Genomic DNA, 12,124 nt, shown 5'->3' with positions numbered 1-12,124 from the left:
GCTAGGACCCCAGCTGCCCATCAGGAACCCCTCTAAAATAACTTACTTGAGTCATTGTTTGTCTGCTTAACAACCTGTGATATTCTCCATTGCTTATGGGATAAAATCTAAACTCCTTGGCTTGATATACAAAGTCCTTTACAGTCTAGTTCCTCCTCTGCTGATATTTCCAGGCTCTTTGTCCCAAGTGCCCATGTTGTCTCCCCACCTCCCTTGCACTCCAGTTCCCTTGATAGACTTGCTGTCTTGCGGGAACATCACCCACTTCCACATCACCCAGCCGTTGTGTGTGCTGTGTCTTCTGCCTGGAGCACCCTCCCTTCCCGTAGTCTGTCAGGCAAGCTCACAGCCATTTCTCGGAATCCATTCAAATATCACCTTGCTTGGGAGGCCTTCCAGATCCCCCCAGATTTTCTTGGGTGCCCTCAGCATCATGACCCTTGCCTTTCATAGCATCTATCATGCTGAACTTACACATTTACTTCCTTCTCTGGACCGAAAGCTCATTGGTGGCAGAGATCCTTTACATTTTTGTATTCTGAGTGTCTGGAACACAGCACGTAGTCAGTAAAGACGTGTTATTGCAAATGTCCACACATCTTGTGTCTGGCTCAGAATATGGTGTGTTAGGCCGGGTGCGGTGGCTCACATTTGTAATCCCAGCACTTTGGGAGGCCGAGGCAGGCGGATCACCTGAGGTCAGGAATTTGAGACCAGCCTGGCCAACACAGTGAAACCCTGTCTCTACTAAAAATACAAAAATTAGCCGGGTATGGTGGTGGGCACTACAGTAACTGTAATCCCAGTTACTCAGGAGGCTGAGGCAGGAGAATCACTTGAACCCAGGAGGCGGAGGCTGCAGTGAGCCGAGACCGCGCCATTGCGCTCCAGCCTGGGCAACCAAAAAAAAAAAAAAATTAGAAATATCTGGAGTCAGATCTGGGTTGTGGGCCTTGCTCTGCCTTGTATCAACTATGTGGCAAGTGTCTGACCTCTACAAACCTCAGATTTGTGATCTGAGATTAATCGAGGGTTAATTGAGAAACAGCTGAGTTCTAGCACCTAGTAAGTGTTCAATAAGTGACAGTGATGGTTATTGCTGAGTTTTGAATGGAGGAGCTGCCTTAGAATCAGGAGACCTGCGCCCCAGTTCCCATTCTGCCCCACCTCCCTGTGTCACCCTAGGCAGGCCACATTTCCTCCCTAGTTTCAGGGGCCTGAAGCAGGTGCCCTCTCAGGGCCCCATGGCCTGACATGCTGTAGGGCCTGAGAAGCGGCGTCGTGGAGGACGAGATGTGTGAGGGCAGCAAAGAGTGCTGTGTGTCCAGCAGAGGGCCCTGCCCGGCCTGTGGCTGGAGGCTGGGAGGGACGGCAGGCGAGTGATGCCAGACGCCTGACTGGAGGCGGATCCAGCCGGCCAGCTGCCTCTCTGGAGCCCAGCTCTTGGGCCCCCTGCACTCACCTGCTCTTCCTGGGCTGGCTGTCTCCTGCTTATCCAGCCATGCGGTGGCTGTGGCCCCTGGCTGTCTCTCTTGCTGTGATTTTGGCTGTGGGGCTAAGCAGGGTCTCTGGGGGTGCCCCCCTGCACCTGGGCAGGCACAGAGCCGAGACCCAGGAGCAGCAGAGCCGATCCAAGAGGGGCACCGAGGATGAGGAGGCCAAGGGCGTGCAGCAGTATGTGCCTGAGGAGTGGGCAGAGTACCCCCGGCCCATTCACCCTGCTGGCCTGCAGCCCACCAAGCCCTTGATGGCCACCAGCCCTAACCCCGACAAGGATGGGGGCACCCCAGACAGCGGGCAGGAACTGAGGGGCAATCTGACAGGGGCACCGGGGCAGAGACTGCAGATCCAGAACCCCCTGTATCCGGTGACCGAGAGCTCCTACAGTGCCTATGCCATCATGCTTCTGGCGCTGGTGGTGTTTGCAGTGGGCATCGTGGGCAACCTGTCGGTCATGTGCATCGTGTGGCACAGCTACTACCTGAAGAGTGCCTGGAACTCCATCCTTGCCAGCCTGGCCCTCTGGGATTTTCTGGTCCTCTTTTTCTGCCTCCCTATTGTCATCTTCAACGAGATCACCAAGCAGAGGCTACTGGGTGATGTTTCTTGTCGGGCCGTGCCCTTCATGGAGGTAAGTGTGTGTTCTGTTTGAGCTCAGCTGGGAGGCTGCAATCCAGGGAAGGGGTTCAAAGTCTCCATCAGGTCCTTGGAAATGGAATTTGTGGGTGTGCAAAACCTGAGTCTTGGAGCTCTGACTTGCTTCTCCTTTACCTTGGAGAAGGAGACAAATATGGTATTGGTTTCCGGTTGCTCTCAAGAGAAGTAGGCAGGCCAGGGGGACAGGCGGGTGTGTGGGGCCCCTGGGTTCTAGCCCCAGCCTGATCTTCTGCTTCGGGAGCAACTTCAAGGCAGGTCTCTGCCACTTTCTCCAGACCCTAAGCTGCCCTCTCCCTTCCTCAGCCCTTCTCCCCTGTCCCACCCAAGATCCCTCTGTCCTTTGTTGTGACTCCTCTTCTTTCCTCTGTACCCCCTGCCGCTGCCCTGCTCCCACAGCTCCCTTCGCTGCTCCTCCATCCCCTGCCTCCCAAAGGAGTGCCTGAAGGGAGAGCCCAATTTCCTTCACACCCCTCTGGATCAAGTCAACATCCACTCCACGAGAATACAAGCACCAGAAGCAAAAGACCGCCCCATTCTTCCCTCCCTGCTGGGATTCTCATTGTTATCGTTGTCATTTCCACCAGCAACTTCCTAGATCCTCTCTGAAAGGGATACCTGGTTCTGGGCACTGGAGCTAATGGGGGGCTCTAGTCTCAGCTCTGCCACTGACATACCGGGTGTCACTGGGCAGGTTGCATTACCTCTCCAATTTCTTTATCTCCCAACCAGGGCGGGTAGACCAGATGGTCCTTCCAGCTGGCCTGTTTCACAGTTCTAAAGTATACCACTATGCCCTCACTTCTGGGAGCATCTACAATAAGTCCATGGTGTCAAGGATATGTAGAGCATAGAGAGACAACTTAAAACACTGCAGAAACATACTGATGTGTGCATTTATGCAAGACACAGCAAGGCCACCCTCTCTCTATAAGACAAAATAAGCAAACAGTCTTTCAAATTTTGGCTGCATGGAGTGTAATGGAGTGACTGTGGCCTCCCTGTGAAGCTGCTGTTCCTTTGTGGATGATGCTGCATGACAAGGGGGACTTGCCTGGCCAGAGAAGGGCTCAGGATCAGGCATACGGACACAGGTCCTATTCCAAGGTCTGTCCCCACCTCACCATGTAACAATGATGATGTCATAGTTGGACAGACTCCCTGAGTCTCAGCAGTGGGTACAGTCCTTTCCTGTCCTTCCCAACCCAGGGAGACTGACTAACAGTGGTACAAAGGTACTCCACCCTGAAAGAAGACCCTGTGCCAGGCACGGTGGCTCATGCCTGTAATCCCAGCACTTTGGGAGGCCGAGGCAGGTGGATCACTTGAGGTCAGGAGTTCGAGACCAGCCTGGCCAACATGGTGAAACCCCATCTCTACTAAAAATTAAAAAATTAGCCAGGTGTGGTGGCATGCGCCTGTAGTCCCAGGTACTCAGGAGGCTGAGGCAGGAGAATCCCTTGAACTTGGCAGGCAGAGGTTGCAGTGAGCCAAGATTGCACAGCCTGGGTGACAGAGTGAAATTCTGTCTCAAAAAAAAAAAAAAAGACCCTGCAACTGGAGAGAGGCTTTGCATCTTAGTTATCATCTTGTATTCATGACCCAGGTGAGCTGTGCATGCTTAGGCAAGCATGCCTCAGGACTCTGAAACTGAGCAGACTAGATTAGAAACTGGGCTTTTCCCATCACTAGCTGCGTGATTTGGTAAATTACTTTAACTATCTAAATCTCAATTTCCTCATTGGTAAATTGGGGATAATAATAATAATAGCTATCTGGGTGAATTCTTAATGGATTAAATGGGTGATGTCTATACAGTGCTTAGAATTCAAATCAATTGCCGGGCGCGGTGGCTCACGCTTGTAATCCCAGCACTTTGGGAGGCCGAGGCGGGCGGATCACGAGGTCAGGAGATCGAGACCACAGTGAAACCCCGTCTCTACTAAAAATACAAAAAAATTAGCCGGGCGTGGTGGCGGGCGCCTGTAGTCCCAGCTACTCGGAGAGGCTGAGGCAGGAGAATGGCGTGAACCCGGGAGGCAGAGCTTGCAGTGAGCCGAGATTGCGCCACTGCACTCCAGCCTGGGTGACAGAGCGAGACTCCGTCTCAAAAAAAAAAAAAAAAAAAAAGAATTCAAATCAATTGATGATGGTTTTTATTTGGGCACGGTATAGAGGAGAAGGGGAAAAGGGCAGACACATACGACTTCTTGCTTGCATTTGGCTGGTAGGTCAATGAACACCTGGCCCTACCTGACTGTGGGTCCTGACATATGTAATGTCCTCCTAGGCCAGTCCCTCCACACCTCCTGGAAGATAGAGATGATCCACAGACTGGTAGAGAGTCTTCCTTCTAGGCTGGGTGGTGGGACAGGAGGAGGGAGACAACACTCTTTCTTTTTTTGAGACGGAGTCTCACTTTGTCACCCACAACACCCTTCTTCTTTATTTGAGACGGAGTCTCATTCTGTCACCCAGAGTGGAATGCCATGGTGTAATCTCAGCTCATTGCAACCTCCGCCTCCAGGTTCAAACAATCCTCCCACCTCAGCCTCCCGAGTAGCTGGTACCACAGGCATGCGGTACCACGCTCGGCTAATTTTTGTATTTTTGGTAGAGACAGGGTTTCACCATATTGCCCAGACTGATCTCTAACCCCTGAGCTCAAGCAATCTGCCTGCCTTGGTCTCCCAAAGTACTGGGGTTACAGGCGTGATTCACCACGCCCGGCAACAGCCTTTTATAGGGAGGATCTCAGGATGGTGTTAAGGAGGGAGCAGGAGAGGGCAGCTTGGAATAAAACTTGAGATATTTTTGAGATGTGAAATAGAAGGGCAGGGCCGGGCACGGTGGCTCACCCCTGTAATCCCAGCACTTTGGGAGGCCGAGGTGGGCAGATCACGAAGTCAGGAGATTGAGACCATCCTGGCCAACATGGTGAAACCCCATCTCTACTAAAAGTATAAAAATTAGCTGCGCATGGCGGTGCACGCCTATAATCCCAGCTACTCGGGAGGCTGAGGCAGGAGAATCACCTGAACCCGGGAGGTGGAGGTTGCAGTGAGCCATGATTACGCCACTGCACTCCAGCCTGGGCGACAGAGTGAGACTCTCAAAAAAAAAAACAAAAAAAAAGGAGAGAGAATGGCGTTTCTACTGTGCCTCCGCAGGCCTGGGCTCCCCTGCCAAGAGAGGGGGTTGGGGTTCTCACAAAGAACACTTGGTGGCCGTGCTAAAAGCCGGGGATTGTGTTCCCCCAGCCAGAAGAGGGAAGAATTTGGACAGGAGGGGGATCTGAGCACAATTCCCGAGTGTGGCCGAGCAGCGTCTGATGGTGCGGGAGGGTCCCCTCTTCCTTCCTGCTCTTTGGCACTCTCCTCCCCTGCCGCTCAGGCTGCTTCCTCTTGGCTCACAGGGTGGTTTTCCATGCGCTTGATGAATAGAGTGCAGGCATGGTGGGCACAGGCTGCTCCGAGGGGGGCCACTTCCCCACACAGCCAGGCCCTGGGCTTCTCCGGACAGGGCCAGGAGCAGAACCGTGTGTGTGTGTGTGTGTGTGTGTGTGTGTGTGTGTGCGCGCGCGCGCGTAAGCCATGTTCCCCAAGACCATTCATCCCAGGCATGCAGATAATGGGGTGTGGGAAGTGGAAGGACCTGCAAAGATCCAGAACTTCTACGTCTTTATCTTGGTTCTTCCTTGGAGATGATTTTCCAAAGTCTGTCAGAGAGTATCAGGGTCTATGGGAGCCAGGCCATTCATCCCCCAGCCTGAGAGGCAAAGAACAAGGGGGAAGGAGGCAGGCGTGTGTGTAAACCTCAGCTCCACCATTCATCAGCAGTGTGGTCCTGGGCAATTCACTGTTCCTGCCTGAGCTTGAGCTTTTTCAACAGTAAGGTGGTTGATTGGGAATGTGATGACACATAAAGTGCCTGACCCATAGGAAATGCTCATTAACTGGAGTTGTTACCATTATTATAATTCCTTCCTTCCTTCCCTCCATCCTTCCTTCCTTCCTTCTTTCCTTCCTTCCTTCCTTCCTTCCTTCCTCCCTCCCTTGTTTCCACAGGGTTTCGCTCTGTCACCCAGGCTGGAGTGCAGTGTCGTGATCTTGGCTCACTGCAGCCTCAGCCTCCTAGGCTCAAGCCATCCTCTTACCTCAGCCTCCCGAGTAGTTGGGACCACAGGCATGCCTCACCATGACAGGCTATTTTTTTGTATTTTAAATAGAGACCGGGTTCCATCATGTTGCCCAGGCTGGCCTCGAACTCCTGGGCTCAAGTGATCTGCCTGCCTGGACCTCTCAAAGTGCTGGGATTACAGGTGTGAGTCACCGCACCCGGCCCGTTATCATAATTTCTATGCTTATCACTCAATTCATGGTCTAACTGAGCCAGAAGCCAGGTGTCCTTCCCTGTCTCCATAGGTTTTGACCAAGTGCTTCTCTCTTCCCTCACATCCTGCCCACAGGTCTCCTCTCTGGGAGTCACGACTTTCAGCCTCTGTGCCCTGGGCATTGACCGCTTCCACGTGGCCACCAGCACCCTGCCTAAGGTGAGGCCCATTGAGCGGTGCCAATCCATCCTGGCCAAGCTGGCTGTCATCTGGGTGGGCTCCATGACGCTGGCTGTGCCCGAGCTCCTGCTGTGGCAGCTGGCACAGGAGCCCGCCCCCACCATGGGCACCCTGGACTCGTGCATCATGAAACCCTCAGCCAGCCTGCCCGAGTCCCTGTACTCACTGGTGATGACCTACCAGAACGCCCGCATGTGGTGGTACTTTGGCTGCTACTTCTGCCTGCCCATCCTCTTCACGGTCACCTGCCAGCTGGTGACGTGGCGGGTGCGAGGCCCTCCGGGGAGGAAGTCAGAGTGCAGGGCCAGCAAGCACGAGCAGTGTGAGAGCCAGCTGAACAGCACCGTGGTGGGCCTGACCGTGGTCTACGCCTTCTGCACCCTCCCAGAGAACGTCTGCAACATCGTGGTGGCCTACCTCTCCACCGAGCTGACCCGCCAGACCCTGGACCTCCTGGGCCTCATCAACCAGTTCTCCACCTTCTTCAAGGGCGCCATCACCCCGGTGCTGCTCTTATGCATCTGCAGGCCGCTGGGCCAGGCCTTCCTGGACTGCTGCTGCTGCTGCTGCTGTGAGGAGTGTGGCAGGGCTTCGGAGGCCTCCACCGCCAATGGGTCAGACAACAAGCTTAAGACCGAGGTGTCCTCTTCCATCTACTTCCACAAGCCCAGGGAGTCACCCCCGCTCCTGCCCCTGGGCACACCTTGCTGAGGCCCCAGCAGGAGTGGGGAGGGAGGGAGGGGCCGCCACCCCCGCCGGTGTCTGCTGTTCTTTCCCCATAGGTCTTGCTTTGCTGCCTGTTTTGCTATCTAGAGATGGACTTGGTTCCTCTTGTCAAGGTTTGGGAATGTCAAAGCCCCCTCCCCACACAGGGCCTTTCCTGTCTCTTGTGGGGCCTTCCAACCCTGTCCTTTCCACTGGTGGGCGGTGATGCTTCTAGGTCCTTAGAACTGCCCAGAAACTTTGAGTCCTAGCAGCTGGGAGCCAGAACTTTGCCTGCCCTCCCTTGGTTCCAGTCTCTCTTCTCTCCCTCTGCCTTGGAACCTGACCATACTTTAGTTGTGCCCTTCCCAGGCATCATCTTCCTACCACCAACCTGGGGCCCCATCTTGGAATGGGGGCTCGTTGGGGCCAGCCCAATGTGGCTCACCACACTCCTCTTTTTTTTTTTTTTGAGATAGGGTCTTGCTCTGTTGCCCAGGATGGAGTGCATTTGCCTGATGTCAGCTCCCTGCAACCTCCGCCTCCCGGGTTCAAGCGATTCTCCTGCCTCAGCCTCCTGAGTAGCTGGGATTACAGGTGTGCACCACCACACCCGGCTAATTTTTGTATTTGTGGAAGAGACGGGGTTTCACCATGTTGGCCAGGCTGGTGTTGAACTCCTGACCTCAAGTGATCTGCCTGCCTCGGCCTCCCAAAGTGCTGGGATTACAGGTGTGAGCCGCCACGCCCGGCCTCAGTACACTCTTCTCTGGACCGGATCTGTCCCAGTCCTGGACGCCTCCTCCTACTGGTGCCTTCTTTTCTTCCAGAGGATTTCTCTCTCCTTCCTCCTCCTTTCTTTGGGATCCTTGGGTTGCCCTGTCCCAACCTCCTTGTTAGGTGCTTTCCCATAGGAGGCCCTTCTTGAGAAACAATAAACTAGGTAGAACTACCCCTATGCCCATCCACTTTCTTGTGCCACATTCTGGCAGGGCCCAGATGCACCTGGGCCTTCCTGGCCTGGCAGTGCCGAGGAGAATTTCTCCTGACCTGGCCTGGCCTGTGGCTGATGTTCAGAACAGCCTTGTGGCCCTGGCGACTCCAAGGGTTTTATGGCTTTTGAGGGACAGAGAGGATGGAGGGCTTGGGGAGCCGGAGGACCTAAGTCCTCATCCTGGCCTAAACCCCATGCTCCTTGGGAAGTCAAAAGCCTGGAAAATATCTCCTCTGGAGCCCTCATCTCTGCTATGCTGTCTCTCCACAAAGCCCCCCTTGGAGGGAGTCCAGTGGTCTTTCCTCTGTGAGCCCCAGGGCTTCCCAGCCTTTGTCACTCTGAGAGCTGCTCTTGTTCAGTTTCTTAGAACGGACTGTTTTGCCTGTAGACGGCCCAGCTGCCTGCCCTGGCCTGCCCCCACCCAGCCCCCACTGCACCACCCTTCCCGCCAGAGCTCCCACTGCCCCCGGCAGACCCTTCATGCAGCTCCTCCTGTGGGGTCTTACCCTTGAAGTCCCACTTCCCCCAGCCCCACCTCTGGGCCCTTCCAGAGGGCACCCTTAGCCTTGTGGGTCCCTGGGAAGCTGGCACAGCATCAACCAGAAGTGATGCCTCAGCCAGGCCACCAATCATTCCCTGCCTGGGAGCTCAGCTTTCCTTGGAACCACCCCCCCGTCTGAAGCTCTGTCCTGGGTCCCACCAGACTTCTGCCCACCAGGCCTACCTACAGCATCCACATGCAGCCTCAGGAAGGGTCCCGGGGGCCCAGGTACGGGAAGGGGCAGGGGTTCCGAGTGCCCGGGGCTCCATTCTCCTCTGTCCACCCACCCACACCCCTTGGCCTCAGCCTGCCCTGTACCCAAGCTTCCCTCCCCCTCTCCTGGGGATCTTAACGGCCTTGTTCTCTCTCCCTGGCACACACCCCCAGGGCGGGTGACGCCGCCAAGAGAGAGGGAGGCCGTTGCTAGGTGACGGTGCCGCCATGCACACACCCTTTGTGCTGGGGAGTGACACCCACCCATTTCTCAGCAGACCTGTTGCCACGGTGACTGAAGCCCCCAGCTCTGTCTGTAGAAACTTCAGATGGGTGGGGGAGCAGGTTGGAGAGGGGACCAAAGGCAGGCCTGTCGTGCTGAAGCTCCTGGGGACCGTTTCCTCCGAGTTTCCCCAACTCCTTCTCCACCCCCCCGCCAGGCCCAGAGGTACCACCAGCTTCCTAAGGGATGCAGGAAGGGGCCGGGTGAACTGAGGTGAAGTCCAGGGCAGGGGAGTCAGACCCCTCAACATCCTGTTTAGGGGTCCTCCTCCACAAAGGGTGCCCTCCACCTCTCCCTCTTGCTGGTTGGCTGGTTCAGAGATGAAGGGGGAGAGATGGTGGCTCCAGGGCTCTGCTACCACTGCCTCCCAGGCCTGCCAACGTGAATGGCTTGCAGAATCAGTCAGCAGGCCAGCGGCCTTGGGAAAGAGCCACTGTCCTCGCAGGCTGGGCCAGCTGGGGGAACAATGTAGGGTTTGTTGCTTAGGGGTCCCAGGCTTGCGGGGGGGTTGGCACATGGTGGGCAGTGGACTTGAGCTGGGATGCTCTGAGGGGGCACTGACACGCTCACCCAAGGGCAGACTCCAGACCAGCCCTCAGATCCTGATGCCAGGTTACAGGGCCGAGAGGAGCCTGAAATCTACTGGGTCTCCCTGCTCCACTTGGGAGTCACCTTCTCATCACCTATCCTGGAACCTAAGTGCAATTACTTAAACTCAGTCTCAGCTTCCTTATCTGTAAAATGGGAATAATCTGTCCTTCACAGAGGATTATGGTCATTTAATGAGACAAGATACATAAAGCACTTTGCATGGTGCCCCGAACCTTTTATTCCTTCCTCTCCTTTGGGAATTCAATTCTCTAGTGTTATGGAGCAGGCTTGGCCAGGGGATTCTTAAATGCATCCAGGTTTTGGCATCAAAGGGCCCCAAACATGACAATTTACCTACACTCATGGTCTGTTCCCTGTTCAACTTTAATAGGGTGTGTGTGTGTGTGCGTGTGTGTGTGTGTGTGTGTGTGTGTGTGTGTGTGTGTTTTAAGAGCTGGGGGGGTCTCACTATGTTGCCCAGGCTGGCTTTGAACTCCTGGGCTCCAGCAGTCCTCCTGTCTCAGCCTCCTGAGTAGCTGGGACTACAGGTGTGCACTACCACGCCTGGCTAATTTTTGATTATTTGTAGAGACAGGGTCTCACTATTTTGTCCAGGCTGGTCTCAAACTCCCAGACTCAAGTGATTCTCCTACCTCGGGCTCCCAAAGTACTGGGATTACAGGCATGAGCCACTGCACCTGGCCCCTGAACAAATTCTTTAAGTCATATTAGCACCTGCTGCATGCTGGCACTGTGGAAGGAGGATGCTTGCTTGCTTCCTGGTAACCAGCTCTCTTATCTCAAACCTCAATCCTCAGTGAGGATCACAGGATCTGAGAAAGGCACCTCGGCCTGGAAACAGCCCCAGATGAGTGAGATTGCTGGGCCTCTCCCGGGATCCCAGGCCCAGGAAAATCTAGCCATGCTTGCAGTCAGGAGAGGGCAGGGGACAGAGCCCTGGCCCCCATTCAACCTCCTTAGCCAGGAGGGCATGTCCCATTTTCCTTAGGAGTTGGGAGGTACCCTAGAATCACTTAGCTTCAGATGCCAAATTCCATCCGCATTCTTTCCTCCAACTCTCCGGCAGTGGGGAACTGCCTCTCCAGGCAGGGAACTGCTCTGACAGGTCTGATGACTGCCTCCAGGAGGAAGCCCTGGGCACCAGTGAAAGTGAGGGGCTGCGGAGCCCAGCACAGGGAGTCAAGGTCCCCACTCCCAGGACTAAGGAACAATTTGGCTCCTTTTTCATGCAATAGGAGGGGTGAGAAGGGCTGGGGTGTTCTGCAAGGGTCTGCTCCATTTTCCAGGGTGAAGGAGAGGCCGAGCGAGGTGGAGCAGGAGGAGGTGGGGCTTACTGTGAAACTGGGTCAAGATGGCCTCGGATTTGAGCAGGCAGGGCCACCAGGCTCTGAGGCAGCAGCTGTGAGCAGTGCCGAGGGAGGACCAACTCTGACAGTGAGGTCAGGTGGGGGACTAGAATCCGGCAGAGAAGCGAGGGCAGGGCTCCTACCAGGAAACCCATAGCATTGACACTAACTGAGAGGCAGCAAAGGCGGTAACACTCCCCCAGGCTCTGTGGGCCCAGCCCTACCCCTAGAGCACAGTTAACTGTTTCTGGGGTAGGAACTGGGGGCCAGAGGCACAGGGTTCTGGTTCTGGCTCAACCTTGGCTGTCGGTGAGATCCAGGGCCTGGGAAAGAGGGGCTGAGGCCTGAACTGGGTCTAAGGAGAGTGCAGCTCAGTTCGCACACAAAACAGCACCCAGCCCTGTCCCCTTGCCACCTCTATCCAGCCCTGGGCAGTTCCCTCAACAGAGCTCTGCAGCCCCAAGTGGCAGCTGCTGGCTCAAAGCTGGGACTACATGAAAGTCTGAAAAGAGAATGAGAAGGAGGTGGCGCAAGAGCCTGGACGCACGTGTGGGAGGCCGTTTTGTGCAGCGCCATTGTGCTCCCCGGGCGGGCACGTGCTCGCGCTCCGTGGCTCTGTTGGTGCCCAGCGTGCGGGGGTGTGCTGGTGGCCCTGTAGGGCAACTCATGCCAACTGCGGAAAAGTAACCGGCACCACACACCCCCC

At 55.4% G+C, this 12,124-nt stretch overlaps 1 protein-coding gene across 1 annotated transcript; it reads left to right on the top strand.

Annotated features, from left to right (window-relative positions):
- The first annotated feature begins 1,390 nt into the window (after nt 1–1,390).
- On the top strand, nt 1,391–8,100 carry GPR37L1 (G protein-coupled receptor 37 like 1). The gene is made up of 2 exons (XM_032136452.2): nt 1,391–2,131; nt 6,623–8,100. Exons 1-2 carry the CDS (start codon nt 1,502–1,504, stop codon nt 7,436–7,438), a joined length of 1,446 nt encoding a protein of 481 aa, XP_031992343.1. The 5' UTR covers nt 1,391–1,501; the 3' UTR covers nt 7,439–8,100.
- The last annotated feature ends 4,024 nt before the right edge of the window (nt 8,101–12,124 follow it).

Source organism: Hylobates moloch, unplaced genomic scaffold (genome assembly GCF_009828535.3).
Source record: "Hylobates moloch isolate HMO894 unplaced genomic scaffold, HMol_V3 SCAFFOLD_18, whole genome shotgun sequence".
In the NCBI taxonomy this organism is placed as follows: Eukaryota; Metazoa; Chordata; class Mammalia; order Primates; family Hylobatidae; genus Hylobates; species Hylobates moloch.
The sequence above is the reverse complement of the archived record's forward strand: the minus strand, read 5'-3'. Positions and strand labels throughout refer to the sequence as shown.